Source organism: Schistocerca gregaria, chromosome 1, assembly GCF_023897955.1.
Source record: "Schistocerca gregaria isolate iqSchGreg1 chromosome 1, iqSchGreg1.2, whole genome shotgun sequence".
Lineage (NCBI taxonomy): Eukaryota > Metazoa > Arthropoda > Insecta > Orthoptera > Acrididae > Schistocerca > Schistocerca gregaria.
This window is the reverse complement of record NC_064920.1, coordinates 1029684409-1029708774: the sequence shown is the minus strand read 5'-3', so window position 1 is coordinate 1029708774 and position 24366 is coordinate 1029684409. Positions and strand designations below refer to the sequence as shown.

The window sequence follows — 24366 nt, the reverse complement described above, 5'->3', positions numbered from 1 at the left end:
CTTTCCTAAACCGTGCACGAAACTCACATTGCACTGTGACCACAGATTTGAACACCTCAAAACGGACCACACAGAAAGCTTCTTTCTGTTGCGACGTCAACTTGGAAACAGACGCTACATGAACAGCGGGTAGCGCATCAAAAACTTGGCCACTCCCGCTGCTTATGCTGTAAGGTTTGCCCATATGAAGTAATAAATCGACTTATTATGAATTTTTAAAACTGCATCGTTCATTTATAAACACCCTGTACATTAAATCGTCTCGTACCTTTATCTCAATTTTACTTCGGAATAATGTCGTTGAAAATCTTCCTTTGTGTGTGCGTGGATCATTTACGTCTGTTTAAATTACGTTACTAATATTGGTACTGTGTATCCAACTACCGAAATGCTTTATTCAGTTAAAGCGTCGACAATTGCACGATTTTCTCTAAAGGTATTTGCTTACAATGCGGATGTGAAAAAAAAGTAAATAAAAGGAAGTAGGAGCCTAAATAGGTCTAACAACGAAACACAAAAATGCTGACAAACACGTGTAGCAGTGATGCAGTATTTCTGGGGGCGCCCAATAACACAGACCATTGAGAACTGTGTGCACACTGCCTCACCCCGTGCAGGCGTTCTTCTGAGCTGACCACTGTGTATTATGCACAGGAAGCGTGCTTTTTATAAAATAATACAAAATAAGAAAGTCTTCTGAGCATCATTACCTTACCCGTAATACGTATTTCGCAATTACGTAGTATGTAATTTATCCCTGAAATGCACACCGCCAATAGAAGATCGGGTTAAGCCTAGAACTAGTTGCGGTTAAATAAACCGGTTATTTGATGAAATTTGAATATTTTAAGGGCCCTCTATTCAACGTTAAATTCAGATTTGCAAAATACTCAGTCTATAACCTTAGAACTGGTGTCCCATTTTATCCTCTTCAGTCGAGTTTGCGCTCTCGTCAGTAGTCGTACAGCTCACTGTCTCTGGCTAAGCCCGTGTCCTCTATCCCTATATCAGAGACAACAGCGAGAGGCCGTATCCTCCCTTCTGAGGTTGCAGTTCGGTCTGCGCTACTCCGAGATGCCCCATAGCGCCCCAGTTGGCTTGTTTGGGGCACCACGACCTCCTCTGTGGTTGTCTGCCTCAGCACTTCCTCTGGCTCCACACTGTTCATTTCAGCTCTAGCAGCCACTTGTGCTCCGTAGTCGCCTCCGCCAGCCGTTGTAGCGTCGGCCTGCAGCAGTAACTGCATCTCGTCCACTACCGTTGTCATCCTGAGTGTGGCAGGATTTTCCAAACTCGAATCCACTTCAGTTTCACCGCCATCTTGTGACACGAGAGAACGTCCTGTAGTGCTTGTTTTGAACCCGCTGCCGCTCGTTAAATCATCCGCAAATTTTACTCCGTTCTCTTCTGTGGCTGCAGTTCGGTCTGTGCTACTCAGAGATGCCCCATAGCTCTCCAGTTGGCTTGTTTGGGCCACCCCGACCTCCTCTGTGGTTGTTACGATCTGCCTCAGCACTTCCTCTGGCTCTATACTGTTCAGTTTTTCAGCTCTGGCACCCACTTGTGCTTCTTCTACAGCATCTATCAACACGTTGTTCCTTTCCAGATTAGTTCGGTCCTTTGCAGTTGCCAAGGAAGCATCATTTGCTTCTGTAGTTGCATCACTCTTTCCTCTGGTCATTTGAGTTTTACCCTGAACAATCTGGCGTTCATTTTCTGTTGTTGTAAGCTGATCACTTTCTTGTGAAGTCTCAGTGGCTTTCCACGAGCCTGGTGCCTTTCGCTGCGAGTTGGTTCTCGAGCTCTTTGCCTCTTTAGAATCCTTTGCGATTTGATGCATTTCTTTCCCACTTTCTATCAAGGTAGTCTCTGAACTGTTACCGCCAAATGATGGCAACAGAGCTTTTTCATTTTCTTTTACCTGAATACCCTGTCCCTTTTCAATTTGACCCTGTGTGCTTTCATTTAGTATCTGAGAAGCCGCAAGGGGTTTGACCTCCAGGAAAGTCATTGTGTTACCAGCAGGTGGGACCTGCTTTTGTGTTGCTGTAAGCTCAGTCTCATTCTGTGCGTGAGCGTCCTTCTTTCCTGGTACATCAACACCCTGTCTCCTTTCAGGCTGAGCGTCTGTGCCCTTAGATCTTTCTTGAGCAACAAGGGGTTTGGTATCCAAAAATTTGTTGGTTCTACGGTCACCAAGTGCTAGCAACGTCTTTTCTGTTGTTATATGCTCAGTCTTATTCTGTGATAGGGCTTCCTCACCTCCTGGTACATTACCACCCCGTCTCCTTTCAGTTTGGGCATCTGTACCTTCAGGTCGTTCTTGAGTAACATCAGGGAGTTTGCTCTCTCGGAATGTGTTGGTTCTTTTCTCACCAGCTGCTAGGACCTGCTTTTGTGTTGTATACTCGGTATCCGCCTTTGCTAGAGCTCCTTCACTTGCTTGTGCATTGCCGTTCTGTCTCCTTTCGGGTTTGATATCTGGGCTGAGAGTTCGTTCTTGAATAGCTCCAAGTGGTTCGGTCTCCAGGAAAGTGCTACTAGCCCTTCTGTCACCATCAAGTGGGGCCTGCTTTTGTGTTGCTGTACGCTCAGTCTCATTCTGTGCTACAGCTTCCTCACTTCTTGGTAAATTACCACCCTGTCTCCTTTCAGTGTGGGAATCTATCCCTTGAGGTCGTTGTTCATCAATGTGAAGGATTTTGGGCCGCAGGAATGTTTTATTTCTACTGTTATCAGCTACTAGGACCTGCTTCTGTGTTGCTGTAAGCTCAGTTTCCGTTCGTGGTAGAGCTTCCTCATTTCCTTGTACCTTACCAAATTGCCTCCTTCCAGCTGGGGGATCTGGGCCTGCGTTTTGCTCTTGAGCAGCCTCCAGGTGTTTGGTCTCCAGAGGAGAGGTAGTCCTTGTTTCACCAGAAGCCAACAGCTGACTTTGTGTAGTTGTATGTTCAGTCTCATTCTGTGCCAGAGTTCTCTCAATTCCTGGTGCATTACCACTCTTTATCCTTTCAGTTTGGGCATCTGTGCCTTCAGGGCGTCGTCGAGTAACGTCAAGGGCCTTGGTATCGAGGAATGTGTTGGTTCTTCTGTCAGCAGTTGTCAGGAGCTGCTTACGTGATGCTGCATGCTCCACCTCCTCTTGTGTTATACCTTTCACTTGAATGGATGGGTTCCGAGACCGATATTCTTTCTTGTTGGTGTACTCGGGATGAGATCGTACTTGAAGTTCCAGCACCCAAGAAAGGCTTCCTCCGTTTCGTCTGAATTCTTTCAGGATATTAACTGCAGAGTCCACCTGAAATTAATACAGAAAGAGGTTATGGATCTGTAGTACACTGGTCGAAAGTGTGTTTATTCTCAAAAGAAAAAAAAGAGTGGGACGCAATCTTTTCGAGAATGAACTAGATGAAAAAGCGTGCTTTTCCCCCCTGTCTGCAGGAAAAATGTAAGGGTAAATGACTAAAAATCATTTCTTATATTCATTTGTGATGTAAGCAGCAAACATTAAAATATGTACTATCAGCATCAAATAAGTTATCGTTATAACTAAGTATTTATCTCAACCACACGTTGGTCATGTCAATTACTATGCATGGTTCCCGAGAACACAGTGTCTGGTCTGCATTTCTCCACACTGCTGGTGTATACGCTACGCCAGGGCTTCCCAACGTGTGGTCCGCGGACGCCTTATAGCTCCGCCGGATCTTTCTAGGGGGTCCGCGGCCACCTTTCACTAAATCGTGTAAAATAGTGAATAAAAATGTGAAAATCAAATTCATCACTTTTTTTTCCTTGTGAAAAACGTGTACTTTTACTTCAGGTCGTATCCCCAAGCTACCTTTGCGGTTCCTAAGTGAGAACGTATACACACTTTAGTGCCGGAGAATGCGGCTTCTCTGCTTCGCAACAATACGGGGGTCGTTTGTGCGTCGGCTCACGGCGCTAGATACGCGGAAACCTTTTACGCATGCGCGGAGCGAGCTTTGTCGACCAATCACAGCGGTCGCTGGCACGTATGCGGCCCCAGGCATAATTAATTGTTAAACTTGCTTTGCCAGTGGACTACCTATTCAATACGTCGATTTTTGACCAGTTTATTACTTCTAACATGGATCGGTGGCTCAAGTCAGGATCATTGAAGAAGGGTGCCGTTTCTCCATCGCCTTCACAATAAGGGAAGTTTCCAGTTGAAATGAATGAGGAGAGAGGACGACCAAAGGAAGACTTTCCATACGTTTGAACATTTTTCTTCGGATTTCACGAAAAACCACACACACACACACACACACACACACACACACAAACACACACAAACACGACTGTTTCGAAATATGCATGCTCCTTACACAACAGTAGCCAAACAGGGGAAGTGAACAGACCGTAAGCGGTAGCTTGTCAACAGCAAACAGTTTGGACGTGACGTTGATTGCTGTTGGAGGAAGACAGCTCCATCGTGTGAAATTTCAATTAGCAAGTAATTTTAATCAGATTATAGTGTGTTGAACAAAGGGAGTAAATCCACTAGTAAGTGTCTGGATACAGTAGGAATTCAAATTGTATCGTTAATTTCAAGTTATTTTCATTTATCTCTCAACCAAAGACTATTGATACTTTGAGGGGGGGGGGAGTCACTGGGAACATGGCACTTGCATTAAAAAGCTTTCAGTTCCCATGGGTTTCGCTCTGAAATATAAAGTTACTGTGTCCTTGACTGACTAGGGGTCCGCCATGGATTTTCGACTGAAGAAGGGGTCCGCCAGCTGAAAAGGTTGGGAAGCCCTGCGCTACGCTGATGCCCCATTCATAATTTATGCTTCAGTTTTCTTTATGTTAATACTTTGGGAGCATACAACCTGAATCAGACAATCAGACATGGCTCAGGTGAAGTCGCCCCAAAATAATGGATTATAGAATTTAAATTACCAGGATACATTTCAAATATTTCCCACGCGTATTTACATAATGACAATCAAAGCTTTTGATTGCTGTTGTTATCAAGTGATGTTTTCTGACCAGGTAATAGCTAGTCTTCAGGCCGCACCCTCAAATGTCGGTTAGGTGTATATAGCAGATATGTAAATGTGGGTTCTACAGAAGCTCACTCCCTTCAACCTAGCCGTCCTACGTCACATCCGTATAATGTCTACGTCTCAAGCAGAACTTGGGAGACGCCGTATTGGATTTTGTTCTAATCAGATGAAGCCTGTATTTGGTGGGTTTTGTGTTAATGACGTATGTCCTGTGAATATATACTGTTTCAAAACATCAGAACATGAGGATCTTTCGATGATGCGTCGTTATTGGTACGATCTGTTGTAAGAAAATGTTGGGAAACGTTTTATTTCTGGTTAAAAATATTTCGTTGTTTCAATACTGTAACTTAGATTTTATGAAAATACCCTCACTTCTTCAGCACAAACGCGGGAAAACTCTCCTTTACAAGAGAACGCGACACTGGTATCTGACAGTGCTCTAGCAATAGTGGACACCGGAAGATCTTGAAGAGGATCCCAGCAGAGGTGTCGAAACGTCAATCATATTAAAGGAAATATGATGCGGCCTATAAACCCAGAAGATTTTAACTTTAAGACAACGGCCACGAAAGCCTGCAAACGTATAAAAAATATTTGTCATGATCGGCTTGAAGTGTTGTTTACCTACTGCTATATTACTGACATTGATTTGAACTTCGTGTCGTGAGATCCTTCCTCTCCAACACAGATAGTGTCGCGAGTTCCATGCAGCTTTTCACGGATGATGCTGTAGTATACAGAGAAGTTGCAGCATTAGAAAATTGCAGCGAAATGCAGGAAGATAAGCAGCGGATAGGCACTTGGTGCAGGGAGTGGCAACTGACCCTTAACATAGACAAATGTAATGTATTGCGAATACGTAGAAAGAAGGATCCTTTATTGTATGATTGTATGATAGCGGAACAAACAGTGGTAGGAATAACTTCTGTAAAATATCTGGAACGATTTGAAATGGAATGATCGTATAAAATTAGTTGTTGGTGAGGCGGGTGCCAGGTTGAGATTCATTGCGAGAGTCCTTAGAAAATGTAGTCCATCAACAAAGGAGGTGACTTACAAAACACTCGTTCGGCCTATACTTGAGTATTACTCATCAGTATGGGATCCGTACCAGGTCGGGATGACAGAGGAGATAGAGAAGATCCAAAGAAGAGCGGCGCGTTTCGTCACAGGGTTATTTGGTACGAGTGATAGCGTTACGGAGATGTTTAGCAAACTCAAGTGGCAGACTCTTCAAGAAAGGCGCTCTGCATCGCGATGTAGCTTGCTGTCCAGGTTTCGAGGGTGCGTCTCTGGATGAGGTATCAAATATATTGCTTCCCCATACTTATACCTCCCGAGGGGATCACGAATGTAAAATTAGAGAGATTCTAGCGCGCACGGAGGCTCTCCGGCAGTCGTTCTTCCCGCGAACCATACACGACTGGAACAGGAAAGGGAGGTAATTACAGTGGAACGTAAAGTGCCCTCCACCACATACCGTAGGGTGGCTTGCGGAGTATAAATGTAGATGTAGACGTAGATGTAGAGCGGATCATTTTACCGCCAGTTACTTCTGGGGGGGCATGGGAATGAAGGGAGCAAGTTGTGCAGGGATGGGATGTGCTGTGGTTGCAGCATTGTGCACTAACTCAGTCGATCCTTGCATGTCAAGGTGATCACATACACGAAATTTTTTCCCCACAACACACCATAACCAATTTACAGCAGTTTAATTATGCAATTAGGATATTTAGTTGCTGAATGTGAGGTTTTCCCGCCAAATGAAGAGATTCAATCGCTGAAACTTGAATTTTATAAATAAACCATACCTCCTTTGCTACATCACTGAATTTCCTTTCATGAAATCTTTCCTCTCCAGCACAGACTGAGTCCTTTCCCTGCCAATTTCTAGCTGAGTGTGGGAGTTGGGGGGGGGGGGGGGCGGTGAAATGGGAGGACTGGAGTCATTACCACAGAGGGGATGGGTTAATTAATTGATCTATTTAATTAATTAGTTGCAGCCAGCAACATGAGTGGCTACGAGGCTTTGGAAGCTGTTAAGTCGCAAATTATTTTGGCCCATGGTGTGCAGCTAGATACAAAGAATGCGCAGAAGTGTCAGCTCTTGCCTGCGTCATTGAGGGCTGACGAAGTGACCAGTATGATGGGTGAGCAGCGATAGAAGCAAACGTGTGTTGCGTGAGAAGATTCAGTATAATGGGTGTTCGTGATGGATGATAATTCTACCCATGTAAATTGATTGGTTGCCTGGTTGGTGACCATCTCTCTCTCTCTGTCCTCTGAGCATTCACTACAGCAGATGTGTGGACACCGGAGGATGGGTGTGCAGCTGCCGGCATGGCCGGTGTAGGTGCATGTCTCTCCCAGCCAGACCAAACAGGGGTATCCAGCAATCGGCAGATCGTGCGTGCTTTGCGATCTCGAGTTTGTGCAATCGATAGGATTTCTTCATCAGATATGTTTACTGAAGCGTTGTGGTGGAGTTGTCAAACGTAGATACATACAAGACCTTGGATTTATTTAGAGCTACAGTTTATTTATGGCGCAAATTTTATTACTTGATTTGCGTAATGTTTGCGTGTGATATTCAAACACTGTACAGTGGAGGAGAGCGTTTTAAGCGATCCATTTGACTCCTGTAAATTGTTGAACAATCAATTTGATAGGGTAGTGAAAATGGACTATTTAACTCTATTTTTGATATCAAAATTGCATCAGCTCTACCTTTGTCGCCAGCATTAGCCAATAGGAACACAGTACTCTGAGGAGAGATGAAGACCTCCATCTGTGTGTCTGGAGACGTTGGGTCACACAGCTGAACAGGAAGTGACCTCTTGAAGGAGACAGACAGTAAGCAAGACTGGAATTTCCTGATTAACAAAATGCTGCCACTTGATGCTTTGTTCGGGGGCCGCGAGATCAAAAGGGGGCTGATATCTCGTCCATCGTCAGTGGTATTTAGTATTAAAACTGTGTGCCGGACTGAGACTCGAACTCGGGACCTTTGCCTTTCGCGCGCAAGTGCTCTACCAACTGAGCTACCCAAGCACGACTCACGCCCCGTCTTCACAACTTTAATTCTGCCAGTACCTCGTCTCCTACCTTCCAAACTTAACAGAAGCTCTCCTGCGAACCTTGCAGAACTAGCACTCCTGAAAGAAAGGATATTGCTGGGACATGGCTTAGCCACAGCCTGGGGGATGTTTCCAGAATGAGATTGATCGTCTGATTATTTTACTAGACGGTAAATTACAGCGTCAGCTGCAAACAATCTAAGAAGGCTGCTCAGATTATCACCTAGATTATTTATGTAAATTAGGAAGAGCATAGGGGCTATGACAGTACCTTCCGCAACGCAAGATATCACTTGTGTTCTACTTGATGGTTTACCGTCTATCACTACGAATTGTGACCTCTCTGAGAGGAAATCGCGAATCTAGTCACAGAACTGAGACGATACTCCATATGCACGCAATTTGAATGATAGTAGCTTGTGAGGAACTGTATCAAAAGCCTTCTGGAAATCTAGGAATATGGAATCTATCTGAGATCCCTTGTCGACAGCACTCATTACTTCATGGGAATAAAGAGCTAGCTGTGTTGCACAAGAACGATATTTTCTAAATCCGTGTTGGTTATGTGTCAATAAGTCATTTTCTTCAAGGTGATTCATAATGTTCGAGAACAGCATATGCTCCAAAATCATACTGCAAATTGGGGTTAGTGACATGGGTCTGTATTTCAATGGGTTACTCCTATTTCCTTTTTTGAATATTGGTGTGACCTGTGCTACTTTCCAGTCTTTAGGAACAGACCTTTCGTCAAGTGAGCGGTTGTATATGATTGCTAAGAAGGCGCTATTGTGTCTGCATACTCTGCATTACCTCCCCATCGTCCACGTACTGCTTCCCGTGGAGTGCATCCTTCATTGGGCCAAACAGATGGAAGTCGGAAGGTGCGAGATCCAAGCTGTACGGTGGATGAGGAAGAACAGTCCAATGAAGTTTTGTGAGCTCCTCTCGGGTGCGAGAATTTGTGTGAAGCCTTGCGTTATCGTTGAGAAGGAGAAGCTTGTTTGCATTTTTATGGCGACGAACATACTGAGGTCGTTTCTTCGTTCTAACATAGCAGGAATCACAGTTGTATACGGCCGGCACGCGGGATAGGTTTGCGCGACTTTGCTGCGCTGATGACAGACGCCCCGCCCAACGACTCAATGTGCTTTTGCATTTCGCAAGCACCTATGAATATCTGCGATGCTCTCGTTTTCTCTCTCAAAGAAACTTAGTGGCAGTTCTCTGCTTGGAACGCACTTCCGTTACAGATGACATTTTGACGGCTTTGTGTAGCACCGCCACCTTTAGAAAGTTCATGAAACTATGGAGGCTGAAGATGGAATAGTCCACGATGCCCCACAACAAATTCTGCATTTTTTTCAACCGAAATTGGCTGAGAAAAAATGTGTTGCATTACTTATTGAAGGCCCCTCGAATTTTATATAATAGCGTCCATAAGATGTACTGAGGTATCATTGACTTATAAGTAAGAGGGTCACTCCAAAAGAAATGCACACTATTTTTGTAAAAATACAGTTTTCATTCTGCATGCGTTAAAGTTTTATAGAGTGTAGATCCATCCTTCCCGCTTGTTTTCAAACTTAGTTCAACCTGTTCCCGCGAGTGGCGCCATCACAGCATGTCTTCAAGATGGCTGCTACGCTTGACGTTCGTCAGAACCAAAGTGGTGTCATAGAACTCCTGCGCTGTGGAAACGAGACAGCCGGGGAAACATCCACAATAAGTTGAAAAAGGTGTATGGAGATGCAGTACAGTTAGTTGGTGGGCAAGCAGGTTACGTGACGAAAGCAGGCACGGCAACATTAAGGATTGTCCTCGCAGCGGCAGGCCTCGTACTGCACACACTCCAGACAATGTGCAAAGAGTTAACGAATTGGTGATTGCTGACAGACGCATCACAGTGAACGATTTGTCACGCTAGGTTGGGATAGGGGAAGGAAGTGTTTGCAGAATACTGAAAGTGTTGGCGTTAAAAAAGGTTTGTGCCAGGTGGGTTCTCAGGATGCTGACAGTGGCTCACAAAGAAAAAAAAAAAAATTGTATGCAGCGAACTTTTGGAACAGTACAAGAACGGTGGAGATGAATTTCTTGGAAGAATTGTGACAGGTAAAGAAACATGGCTTCATCATTTTTCACCAGAGACGAAGAGGCAATCAATGGAGTGGCATCATGCAAATTCACCCAAGAAAAAAAAATCCAAAACCACAACTTTTGCTAGAAAATTTATGGCTACTGTGTTTTTCGATTCCGAAGGACTCTTGCTTGTGGACATCATGCCAAGTGGAACCACCATAAATTATGATGCATATGTGACGACGCTGAAGAAACTTCAAGCTCGACTGAGTCGTATTCCACCACATCGGCAAAAGCAGGGTGTTTTGCTGTTGCACGACAATGCACGGCCACATTTCAGTCAAAAAAGCAAGGAAACGATCACAAAACTCGGATGAACAACACTGAAACACCCGCCTTACAGTCCTGACCTGGCTCCATGTGACTATCATCTCTTTGGGAAACTGAAAGACTCTCTTCGTGGAACAAGGTTTGAAGACGATGTCTCCCTAGTGCACGCTGCCAAACAGTGGCTCCAACAGGTTGGTCCAGAATTTTTCCGTGCGGGTATACAGGCCCTGGTTCCAAGATGGCGTAAGGCAGTTGAGAGGGATGGAAGTTATGTTGAGAAATGAAAATATTGTTCCTAAAGGATGTATCTACACACTGTAAAACTTTCAAACATGTAGAATAAAAGATGGATTTAAAAAAAATAGTGTGCATTTGTTTTGGAGTGACCCTCATGCTATTACGTTGCAAAGTTGTATACTCGGCTGGATGGGCATGTGATATTCTTTGTGGCTTTTGCGCAACTTCTTAGCGTAAGGTTCTCGCCTAACAAGGAGTGTGCACTAACAGTTCAGAACTGGATAGGCAAACGAATGGGTCTAATAATGCGTCATAAAGGATAGACTTGTGGGGTTTGCAAAACTGCGATTTCACCAACGGTTTACCACCGTTAACGTGTATCGAGATTTGTGTAAACAATGATCAGTAAGTGACCTTTGTAAAACCTATGAAGCGGGAACAATGAAAGTGGAGGCAGCTCTCGGAGTCGGCGATTTAAACGATCTAAAGGTCGAGGTACACAGCTAATGAACGAGTGTTATAACGATCAGACCTCACTACACTCTTATGCCAACGTGTTTAACGGTGACTTATAGAAACGCATTAACAAGGTCTGATCAGTTATTCATTCTTTGCAGACGTGGTAATGTGGAGCACATCATCAGTCAATACAGCATTGGCACACACTTCAGTATAGACAACGCAAGCAAACCACTACTATCTCTCTCTTGCCTCACGGTTGTTCGTCAAAGACAGCGAATCTCCCGAAGAAATAAGAAAACAGTGGCCAAAGGGGAAAGTATCTCTTAGTTGGTTTAGTCAGTTTTAACACCTCCTGGTGGATGGACATTTGCTCGTTTCTCTTTCTTAAGCATTCTGACGGCTTTTCAAGTTGAAAATCGTATATGCAGTATGCTACATAAACCAAAAGCGGTAAAATCGTCAAAATACTTGCGAGAAAAATTAACTGTACGTACGTGTTCACTTTTAGGATAAAACAACACGATTTTTTTAAAAAATCTACAAATAAAGTCATTGGAAAGATTTTTAGCGTTTCACTTAACCCTTGCAGATATTTTTAAATAAAAACTAAATGTTTCTGTGTCAAAAAATACGCTTTACGGGCAAGGACGGTTTCCATTACTACGTTCCAAGAGATGTATCAGCGTACAAAGCTCGGAAATAACTGTTAAACAAAGAAGTGCATGTTGTTGCTATTAGTGTACAGTCCTTTGACATCCGCTGTATCAGTAAAACATCGTGCAACCGGAACTGCTTTTCAGTGCAACAAGCTTTTGCAGTCACGCCATACCATTACGTAAAATGAAAATCAAACGACTAAAAACAAGAACCACATTACAGAATACAGGAAAGTAGTATACTTCATAAATAGTAACATATACAGTCTGTCTAAAAAATTCATTTCAGATCACTGGTGATGTTTCAAAAAAGCAATAGAGACGCATATGATAAAATAAATACTAATTTTTAGTAGCAGCAAAGACAGATTTCAAATACCTTTAACAACAATTTGTTTATCTATAGTGTCAAAGTTACAGACATAGCGCTGTTTTTTTAACTTCTAACTAGTTATCCAACATATTTTGTATTGTATACATTATGATTTATAGTTTTAGAGATCTTCAGCGTCAGTTGAAGAAGTTTGGAGACTGGATTAATAAAAAAAAGTTAAGATGATGGATTTTAGTGCTACACGTGTTCTACATAGTCTCTCCCCACTTTTTTTTCGACACAGAACGCTAACACAACCAAGTGAAACCGTCAACAAAGTCTTCTTTCAGGATCTTGTTCAACTCTTGCGTCACATTGGCCTGAATGTCAGTTATGTCGTCAAAGTGTTGACCCTTCATGTGAATTCTGCGCCTGACTTCGAATGCCCATTTGTTATTTACAGTTGTTAGTTCAACCTGCCATCGTAATTACTGCGCTGGAGTCGCTTTTACGCCAGGAATAAAACAAGTCTTGGAGCTTTCTTGGCGGGCGGCGTGTCTCTAGTACGTAATACAATGCTTAAAGATAGTTATCACAGAAATCACTAACAGCTATAACAGAAAACACAGTTTACATGTATTTGCGAAAAGTAGAGTACTCAAGATAATTTAAGGGTAGGTAGCTTTAAAATGCTAGCCTTGCCAGCAACGGATTGAGAGAATCGATGAGAGCAGGGGAGAAAGAGGAATGTGGTTGGGTTCAGATAATGAAGAGGAGCGAAAACGAATTAATTGATGGGCTGAAAAACGAATGGAGTAAGGAGCGAAAGTAGGAGAAGAAATGAGCAATTGCTACTCTGTTTGACTGAGAGAAATGGCCACATACGTTACATGGGCGCTGTAACGTATCATTTAAGAGTCTGCTGGGACGACGTTCCAGAGGAGTAATTATCTGCGTGAGATTTCGATTAGGGTGGAGCTTTTATTTGCTTTCTGTGTCTGACAACTCAGACGGCCGCGCCTTATTATCGCGGCTGTTAAAAGAGTCCAGCGGATATTCCCGAAGCCTCGCCAGATGGAGGTCTATCTAGAGAAGAGTGTCGGAACAGGGCGGTTGAACGCCCTGAGTGGCTGCCCTCCATAAGGGAGACTTGTGCCTTGACGATGGTGCCTCGGAAGTTAATCTGTTCCGACCGCGTTCAGTCATGCTACGCTTTCTGATAAAAAAGGTGATGCACCCAGAAGGGGGGATGGAAACTATAGAAAACTTCAGGGTTGGGAGGACATGTGATGTTATTTCGGTGATTACGTAACCGAGCCAAATATACAGAGAACTTGGCAATATCAGCCCACTTAGCAGTACGACTTTGCGCCCTCTCTGGTCTGGACGAATGCAGTGATTCGGTTGGAGAGTTGGTCATAAAGCCGTTTTATGGTATCTCGAGGCTAGGTAATTCACAGCTGTTGTATATGATCCTTTGTATCCTGCACAGTGACAAAGTTGACATCCGAGCTTGTCCCACACATCTTCTATCGGGGACACATCTGGGGATCTTGGTAGCCACAGTAGTGCTTCAACGTCACACAGACAGATTTTATGTGTGGAAGATTTCTGTCCTCGTGAAAAACGGCACCACGATACTGTCGCATTTGAGGTAACACATAGAGACGTAAGATGATCGTGATGTACCGTTTTGTCGTCTGAGTCCTCAACTACTATCAGCTGTGATCTGAAGTCATATTCGATGGCGCCAGGACTAAAGCGTTATGCCTCTCCAGAACATTGGAAAATTTGACCTCTCCCCAGGTCGCCACCATACTCGTCAACGATGGTCATCAGTAGCCCATGCTCCCCTGTCACGGTAATACTCGAAACGGAGCCATTTGTGTTGTGATTTTAACAGCAACCTACGCATGAACGGTAATACCCTAGTTCGGCAGCTGCTAATATCCGACCAATGGTACAGGATGACACAGGACGTCTTAAGACTCCATTATTCGTCGGATGGTAGACTCAGAAGTGAAGGCGTTGTGATGTGCTTGGTGCACAATATCGTGTTCCTCCTTTGTGGTGGTCAGGTGTGATCGACTGGAACCATGCCCGTCCTCACGTTCCCACGCAGTTCAACATCGATCCGTGGTCACATCCGAATGCTTCACGATTCGACCAGACGGCCGAATGGAAACTCACAATGACGTCCCTTTAAAAATCCGTCAGGTTCTGATAATGCTATCTCACAGAGTACACAGCATCTTTGTCTCCCTCACAGACCTATATCTCTGACGTCGATCTGTTGTAGAATTTTAGAACATGTTTTTTGCTCGCGTATCATGTAGTTTCTGGAAACCCAGAATCTACTCTGTAGGAATCAACATTGATTCCGGAAACAGCGATCGTGTGAGACCCAACTCGCTTTATTTGTGCTTGAGAGCCAGAAAATATTAGAAACAGGCTCCCAGGTAGATGCTATTTTCCTTGACTTCCGGAAGGCGTTCGAAAAAGTTCCGCACTGTCGCCTGATAAAAAAAGTAAGAGCCTACGGAATATCAGACCAGCTGTGTAGCTGGATTGGAGAGTTTTTAGCAAACAGATCACAGCATGTCGTTCTCAATGGAGAGACGTCTACAGACGTTAAAGTAACCTTTGACGTGCCACAGGGGAGTGTTATGGGACCATTGCTTTTCACAATATATATAAATGACCTAGTAGATAGTGTCGGAAGTTCCAAGCGGCTTTTCACGGATGATGCTGTAGTATACAGGGAAGTTGCAGCATTAGAAAATTGCAGCAAAAAGCAGGAAGATATGCAGCGGATAGGCACTTGGTGCAGGGAGTGGCAACTGACCCTTAACATAGATAAATGTAATGTATTGCGAATACGTAGAAAGAAGGATCCTTTATTGTATGATTGTATGATAGCGAAACAAACACTGGTAGGAGTAACTTCTGTAAAATATCTGGGAGTATGCGTACGGAACGATTTGAAATGGAGTGATCGTATTAAATTAGTTGTTGGTGAGGCGGGTGCCAGGTTGAGATTCATTGGGAGAGTCCTTAGAAAATGTAGTAACTTCTGTAAAATATCTGGGAGTATGCGTACGGAACGATTTGAAATGGAGTGATCGTATTAAATTAGTTGTTGGTGAGGCGGGTGCCAGGTTGAGATTCATTGGGAAAGTCCTTAGAAAATGTAGTCCATCAACAAAGGAGGTGACTTACAAAACACTCGTTCGACCTATACTTGAGTATTGCTCTTCAGTGTGGGATCCGTACCAGGTCGGGATGACAGAGCAGATAGAGAAGATCCAAAGAAGAGTGGCGCGTTTCGTCACAGGGTTATTTGGTAAGCGTGATAGCGTTACGGAGATGTGTAGCAAACTCAAGTGGCAGACCTTGGAAGAGAGGCGCACTGAATCGCGGTGTAGCTTGCTGTCCAGGTTTCGAGAGGGTGCGTTTCTGGATGAGGTATCGAACTCCCGTAAACTGTGGGGCGAGGCTGATGAGCTCTGTGTCACGTTCAATTACATCTCAAATGTGTTCGATTGGTTTCAGATTTGGCGAGTTTGGGGGGCCAGCACATCAATAGGAATTCGGCACTGTGTTCCTCGAATTACTTCACCACTCTCCTGACCTTGTGACATGGCTTATTATCTTGTTGACAAATGCCACTGTCGTCAGGAAACATGATCGTCATGAAGGGGTGTACGTGGTCTGCGACGAGTGCACGATACTCCGTAGGCTGTCACGATGCCTTTGCACACTATCTCCACTGCTCCCATGGATGCCCTCATGCAAGTTCTCCATAGCATAATGGAGCCACCATCAGCTTGTCTGCACCCCACAGTACACGTGTCAAGGAGCTGTTCCCATGGACTCGCGCCCTCCCGTCGGCATGATGAAGAAGGTATCGGGATACATTAGACCATGAAACGCTTTGCCACTGCGGCAACGACCAGTGCCGACGGTCACGTGCCGATGTCGTGGTGTTAAAATGGGCGCATGCATGCGGCGTCGAATGCTCTGTGTGTTCAGGCACACTTGTACTCTGCCCAGCGGCCTGTCTTGTTTTACCAGTCCGCCCAGCCTACAACGTCCGACATCTGTAATGAGGGGTGGCCGCCCAACCCCACGACGTCTGGACGTGGTTGCACCTTGGTTTGGCCACATGTTGAAGACACTGCTCACAGCACTCTCCGAACTCCCGACAAGCCTTGCAGTTTCCGAAATGCTCGTACCGAGCCTCCAAGGCATCAAAATCTGTCCTCGGACAAACTCAGATAGATCACACGTCTTCCCCATTCCACCTATGGATAGCACGCTCACTGATGCTGCATGCACTGTGCGTGTGTCTGACCAGCAGTCATTCGTCGGCAGGCGACGCTGCTATGACCTGGACGGGTTTATATCGACAGTACGTTTCTGGCTGATCAGTGTATATCCTACCAGGACTAGAACCAACACTGTAAACAAACCACGCTAATGCACTGTGGTGGTCGTCGTACCTGTCACATAGAATTACAATTTTAATAATTTACATATCCGCCGATGGTGCGTAGGTCTAGGAAATTAGGTTTTGGATTCTGGGTGTTTCACTTTTTTTTGGCAAGCAGTGTATTTCGTTGGGTTGTTTTAGGGGAAGAGACCAAACTGCGAGGTCTCATCGGTTTAGGGAAGGACGGGTAAGGAAGTCTGCCGTGCCCTTTCAAAGGAACCATCCCGGCATTTGCCTGGAGCGATTTAAGGAAATCACGGAAAACCTAAATCAGGATGGCCGGACGCGAGATTGAACCGTCGTCCTCCCGAATGCGAGTCCAGTGCAGTGTATTTCGTGGAGCTGTTTAGATCTAGTGAAATCACAGAGTCACCCAGTACTCCTGCTGAGTATAGGTGACACGTTGTGGGTCCTATGGGGTGGAGGTGATTTTCTTAAAAGTGGCGCGTATATCAAGTCGGTATTGAGTTAATTTCAGTGACTGATAAAGTTATTCCGGCAGTATGGAACGCTTAAAAGAATTCGTTAGTTCGTTACCGTGTAATGGCGTGAAACTGCAGTTAATTCTTTAAAATTTTATATGGCAATATTGCGCCTTAGTGCGTGTACGTGATTGGAGAGACTGGTTTCGTAATAAATACAGGAGATGGACAAATGTCTAGAATCACCAAAAAACAACGCGTCACCGTGCCTAATACCGTGTAGGAAAGCTGTTGGCATTCAAAACAGCTTCCAGTCATCTTAGAGCCCACCCCGGTAGCTGAATGGTCAGCGCGACAGTATGTCAATCCAAAGGTCCAGGGTTCGATTCCCGGCTGGGTCGAAGGTTTTCTCCGCTCAGGGACTGGGGGACTGGGTGTTGTGTTGTCCTAATCATCTTCATTTCATCCCCATCGACGCGCAAGTCTCCTAAGTGGCGTCAAATCGAAAGACTTGCACCAGGGGAACGGTCTACCCCACGGGAGGCCCTCGTCACACCATATTATATTATTAGTCTTCTTAGAATGGATAAATACAGGTCCGGTATAGTTTTCAAGAGAATCATCTACGATTCTTACAGCAAAATAGTGGCAAGTTCAGGTTACTATGATGGAGGCAGACGGTGATCATGCCCTCTACTCTCCAAAGTCGACCACAAAGGCTCAAGCATATTGAAACCTGTTGACTGTGGTGGCCACCGGAGATGCGAAAATTCAACCAACCAGCCTGACGAAGCGAGCTGTGTGGACAGAGTCTTGGAACACGGCATCACCATTGGGGAACAAACACTGCAGCCTGGGATGGACCTGATTAGTCGAAATGATCACATAATCTTTGCAGTAATGCGACCTTGCAGAGTAACCATGAGGCCCATGGAACACCACGGCATGGCTATTCAAACCATCACCGAACCCCCTCCATGCTTTAGTCTTGAGACGTAAACTGGCCAGAAGTTGGAAACAGTGTGAAACAAGACTCATTCGACCAAATGCCTTTTTCCGTTGCTACGTAATCCAGATCTCATAGCTTCGGGACCACGTTTCCCTATTACAGGCATTTGCGTCACGGAAGAGTGGTTGTGGAATTCTAACTTTCCCTGCAGTTCCCAGAGTTTGGAGTACCCTTCGTGATGTTTTGATGCCGACAGGGCTCGCGAGTGCGACATTTAGTAGTGCAGTGACTTTTGCAGATGCCGTCCTGTTATGTTTCATCACAATCCTCTTCAATGACCGTCCGTCACGATCGCTCAACATAAAATTTCGTCCTGGTTGTGACTTAACGGATGATGTTTTTCCGCTGTTTCCGTATGCGGTATAAATTTTCCATCAGTGCCCCTTAAAGCGCTACACACATCGGCTACCTCGGTTATGGAAGCATCGGCCAAACGCGCGCCAATAATTTGCCCACGTAAGAATTCACGGAGCTCCGACATAATGCACTCGCAACCAGACATAACACTATTACGAAATTAGAGCTACATTAATACCTTCAGCTGCTGAAGAGCGTTGATATATATCAACAGGGGCCGGTGAAAATGTGTGCCCCGACCGGGACCCGAACTCGAGATCTCCTGCTTACATGGCAGACCCTCTACCCAACTGAGACACCGAGGGCGCACAGGATAGTGCGACTGCACGGACTATCTCGCGCACGCCTCCCGCGAGACCCACATTCTCACCTTGTATGTCCACACACTACATCCGCAGTGTTCCACCCCAACACACTCATTACCCGTGGAAGACATGCTTACCAAGTCCCGTAAGAGTTCGGGGAATATGTGTGCATCCGCACAGAAAAAGGAGGTCATGGCCCGTATTCCCAGAACTATTTACTTATATGGATATGGTGTCCGTTCTTTCGGACGAGTAATGAGTGTGTTGGGGTGGGACACTACGAATGTAGGGTGCGGACATACAAGGTGAGAATATGGATCTCGCGGGAGGCGTGCGCGAGATCGTGCAGTCGCACTATCCTGGCGGTGTCTCAGTTGGGTAGAGGGTCTGCCATGTAAGCAGGAGAACCTAGGTTCGAGTCCCGGTCGGGGCACACATTTTATCTGTCCCCGTTGATATATATCAACACCCTTAAGTAGCTGAAGGTATTAATGTAACTCTTAATTTCGTTCTAGACGGCTGCAAGTCATCAATGGTGTCTGTTCTTTCGGACATGACCGAAAGAGCAGACACCATATCCATACAACTAGACATAATATTGACAGACAACCTACAGGCTGGGACAGGATGTGCATATGTGTTCAAGCATTCATTTCACGCGGTGTTTTGCTATTTTAGTCCAACCCTTGTAGTAGTGTGTTAGCAGTGTACGGTTTTCGGTCCAGTGCTCTGACCTCGGAATCTTGCTTAATGCAGTTCGATACCACTAGCGCATTAATCTTTGATTTTTGGAGCAGTGATACGTTTAACCCTGTCTGGCAGGTCTAAGCGAGGTTGGAGGCTCTTGTAAGGCTATTCTGTACTGCAGAAAATTAATCTGGATCCGTCGACAAACGCTTCCTATTTCATTAAGATAGCGATCGGTCTTGTAATCTGTCGTAAGGGCTCCATCGCAAAGAATGAAATGATTTTGACGGCCACGAAAAGTGAGTGAGCCTCCGCGCTACGCAACTGAGGTGTCAGTACGAGACAAAGGAACGTTTCAGTGCGACTAACGGGTGCGGAGAGCCAGTCCTGACAAAACTCTACCATCTGGTGAGAAAGATGTATGAGACAGGCGAAATACTCTCAGACTTCAAGAAGAATATAATAATTCCAATCCCAAAGAAAGCAGGTGTTTACAGATGTGAAAATTACCGAACTACCAGTTTAATAAGTCACGGCTGCAAACTACTAACGCGAATTCTTTACAGACGAATGGAAAAAGTAGTAGAAGCAGACATCGGGGAAGAGCAGTTTGGATTCCGTAGAAATATCGGAACAAGTGAGGCAATACTGACCCTACGACTTATCTTAGAAGAAAGATTAAGGAAAGGCAAACCTACGTTTGTAGACTTAGAGAAAACGTTTGACAATGTTGACTGGAATACTCTCTTTCAAATTCTAAAGGTGGCAGGGGTAAAATACAGGGAGCGAAAAGCTATTTACAATTTGTACAGAACCCAGATGGCAGTTATAAGAGTCGAGGGACATGAAAGGCAAGCAGTCGTTGGGAAGGGAGTGAGACAGGGTTGAAGCCTCTCCCCGATGTTATTCAATCTGTATATTGAGCAAGCAGTGAAGGAAACAAAAGAAAAATTCTGAGTAGGCATCAAAATCCATGGAGAAGAAATAAAAACTTTGAGGTTCGCCTATGACATAGTAATTCTGTCAGAGACAGCAAAGGACTTGGAAGAGCAGTTGATCGGAATGGACAGTGTCTTGAAAGGAGGGTATAAGATCAACATCAAGAAATGCAAAACGAGGATAATGGAATGTAGTCAAATTAAGTCGGGTGATGCTGAGGGAATTAGATTAGGAAATGAAACGCTAAAAGTAGTAAAGGAGTCTTCCCGTTTGGGGAGCAAAATAACTGATGATGGTCGAAGTAGAGAGGATATAAAATGTGGAGTTGCAATGGCAACGAAAGCGTTTCTGAAGAAGAGAAATTTGCTAACATCGAGTATTGATTTAAGTGACAGTAAGTCATTTCTGAAAGTATTTGTATGGAGTCTAGCTATGTATGGGAGTGAAACATGGACGATAAATAGCTTAGACAAGAAGAGAATAGAAGCTTTCGAAATGTGGTGCTACAGAAGAATGCTGAAGATTAGATGGGTAGATCACATAACTAATGAGGAGGTATTGAATAGAATTGGGCAGAAGAGGAGCTTGTGGCACAACTTGACTAGAAGAAGGGACCGTTTGGTAGGACATGTTCTGAGGCATCAAGGGATCATCAATTTAGTGTTGGAGGGCAGCGTGGAGGGTGAAAATTGTAGAGGGAGACCAAGAGATGAATACACTAAGCAGATTTAGAAGGATGCCGGTTGCGATAGGTACTGGGAGATGAAGAAGCTTGCACAGGGTAGAGTAGAGCTGCATCAAACCAGTCTCAGGACTGAAGACCACAACAACAACAACGGGTGTCATTCTATTTCCGAGATTCCTTCGTAGGCCTAAGTGTGACCAACAAGAGACATTTGCAGTTGGCACGTACCTGTATAAAGACAAGCGCCGACAGCAGTGCGGGGGCTAATGCCCGCATGGCACCCTCGGCGGATGTGCGTAGCTGTGTTACTGCCCAGCTCGTACAGGAGCCGAGAATTACGGTAGGCGCTGCGTCGCATTGGCGGAGGTCGACTTCTCGTTAATGACACCTCATAACTGTTACACCAGGCAAATAAATACTGCTTTACGTGCGGGCAGTCATTTTGTACTTGTTTCATAGGCCGTTTATCAGACTCTGATTGCTTTTCTTGGACGTTTGTTATTGTGTCGTACTACTCGTATAAGTCTTCCCACTTTATGTAGTTTCTTTCCCGAATATTTCGTAGGCCGATCGGGTGGAGTATGTGAATATGAGATCTCTCTACGAGATAAGTCAGATTGTCATCGGGCTACCTTCTCTTTACATTATTTACTAACCAGTTACTATGACCAACAGCTTAAGCAAGAACAATACGGCAAAACAAAATGTTTTCAGTAATATTGAGCAGTGGTAGACAGCATTAATAGCGATTTAAGAGTTATTTTGCGAGAGATCTTTAATGCGTAATTGTTTCAGATTCTGCTGCTGTATGACACGTGAAAACACCGATATTCTGCGTCTTTCTTTTTTCTGCAGCAACAAAAATGTTCAAATGTGTGTGAAAACTTGTGGGATTTAACTGCTAAGATCATCAGTCCCTAAAATTACACACTACTTAACCTAAATTATCCTAAGGACAAACACACACACACACACACACACACACACACACACACACACACACACACACACATGCCCATGCCCGAGAGAGGACTCGAACCTCTGCCGGGATCAGTCGCACAGTTCTCTGCGACATCTCCAATAATAGTACATGGACAGAGAGCAACAACTCGTACTGGGGAATAATTTTTATGGTGTAGAAGCAGAACAGAAAATGAAAAGTGTGGTGGAGTGAAATTACAAAATGATAAAAACGAAACATCCAATTAACCATGACCTGCTAATAAAAGAAACGTAATCACAAAGGGAATAATTCAAGGATACGTTAATATAAGATTAGAGATAAAGCAGTAGTTCACATCACACTTTTGTCGTGTAAGTTTAATCTTCTTGTATGTTACGTATCAGACGCAGTCAAAAGTGAAAGAGAGACAGATGAAAAAGGTATGTAAACAGTTTATTATTTCAAAATTCTATAATCTCATATGATTGTCATAATGAGTGTGACTAAAATATAACTTACATGTTTATTTGACACTGCAGTACTGAAGCCACAATCACAGTAAATAAAAATTTTTTCTTTAAAAAAGAAAGGGTTACATTACCGGTTTCAACGAACTACGTCGTCATTTTCAAATGTAAAACATCAGTTGGAGAATACACAGAGGGGCCCAAAACAATGTATCCACTGTTTAAAAGTCCATAACTTGCAGACTAAGTGACAAGAGTTGTCTCATTTTTGGTGAAAGTGTAGCTTAAAGTCCAACTTAAAGTTATCACTGTAGGTGTTCGAAATGGTCACCATTAACATCCACACACAAACGATGCCGCCGAACTGCAGCACGAACTACTGACTGAAATGTGTTCAGTTGTATATATGTACATGAATGTACGATGGATTCTCGAAGTTTATCCAATGTGCGTGGCTTTTGTTGATAAATGACGTCCTTTAGTGTTCCCCACAACTAAAAGTCCAGAGGAGTTAGGTCTGGGGCACGTGGTGGATACTCCACAGCACCTCTACTGCCTATCCATCTTCCTGGTAGATTTTCGTCGAGATACGCCTTAAGACGATTTTGGTAGTGGGCTGGGGCACCATCTTGTTGAAAGTAAACTCTTCCGTCTCCATACAAGTCTCGGATGGCAGGTAAAATGGATGTCTGAAGCTTCTGAAGGTACACCTCATCGGTAACTGTGCCGTCAAAGAAGAATGGCCCAATCAAGCCCCGGTAATACAACCCACATCACACATTTACTCCTGGCAAATTCACGGCTTTGTATACATGGACGTTCGGATTTTCGGCGGCCCAGTAGGTGCAACAGTGGCGATTTACTGTACCATTGAGTTTGAACTGTGCCTCATCACACCACACCACCAAAATCATCTCTGCAAACTCTTCATCGTTGCGCACCATGTTAGCAAACCACTCGCAGTACTCCATTCTGCGATCTGGGTCGTCCTCGTTCATTGCGTGTAGCAATCGTGGAATGTAGCACTTCCACTTTGCTGTCTTCAAAATTCACCGAACACTTGAGCGACTCACTCCAGTTTCACGGGCATACTGTCTCACAGACGTCTGTGGTGAGCGAGTGAATTGTAACACATGACGGGAGTTAGCTGGACTTGTTACTGTTAGAGGTCGCCCAGATCGTTGTTTGTGTACATCTTTAACACAGCCTTCAGCTTCAAATTTGTCTGGAATGCGACGAATCGATAAACGTGTCGGTGGCTCTGTTTGATACTCATTTCGCCATTTCCGTACTTAAAATACCACTTCAAAACTGACTTCCTTTCATCGAATGTACGCCTTGCGCCAGCCATGTTTACTCAGGTAACTAGGTGCAACTAAGAACAAAACAATGAGTCTCTGGCGACTGTCATCTGACAAAACAAAACAATGCAATTGACGCTTGTGTGGCGATTGACGGAACTACAAACTGTTACACTACCAAAGATGAGACAACTCCGTCGGTTAGTTTGCCAGTTATGGACATTTAAATAGTGGATACATTTTTTTGGACTCCTCTGTATAATGGGAATTATGACCACACATCCGACAAAAATTACAAAAAGAAATGAGACCAGGCGACTGAGGCAATGTTGGCACAACCAGGTCACTATAATATATGTCTATACTTGTCCAAACGTTCATTCCATGTCCTAATGTATAAAGGACGTTTGGGCAAGCATAGTCATAAATTATAGTGACATGGTTGTGCCACCATTGCCTCTGTTGCCTGGTCTGATTTTTTCCTCGTAATTTTTGTCAGATGTATGATCATAATTCCCATTATATATTCTCCAACTGATGTTTTACATTTGAAAATGACGACGTAGTTTGTT

General features: G+C 44.4%; 1 protein-coding gene across 1 annotated transcript; it reads right to left on the bottom strand.

Moving 5' to 3' along the window:
* Nucleotides 1-600: 600 nt before the first annotated feature.
* Nucleotides 601-21393, bottom strand: LOC126279041 (uncharacterized). Its single transcript, XM_049979449.1, has 2 exons — nucleotides 21312-21393; nucleotides 601-3298 (listed from the first exon to the last, which is right to left on the bottom strand). Exons 1-2 carry the CDS (start codon nucleotides 21357-21359, stop codon nucleotides 953-955), a joined length of 2394 nt encoding a protein of 797 aa, XP_049835406.1. The 5' UTR covers nucleotides 21360-21393; the 3' UTR covers nucleotides 601-952.
* Nucleotides 21394-24366: the final 2973 nt, after the last annotated feature.

What these genes read in the sequence shown, in the direction of transcription:
- LOC126279041 (XM_049979449.1), bottom strand. Translation starts at nt 21,359, where the DNA reads ATGCGGGCATTAGCCCCCGCACTGCTGTCGGCGCTTGTCTTTATACAG. An exon ending in CGGCGCTTGTCTTTATACAG is followed by an intron (nt 3,299 to 21,311) that starts GTACGTGCCAAC and finishes TATTAATTTCAG; the next exon opens with GTGGACTCTGCAGTTAATAT.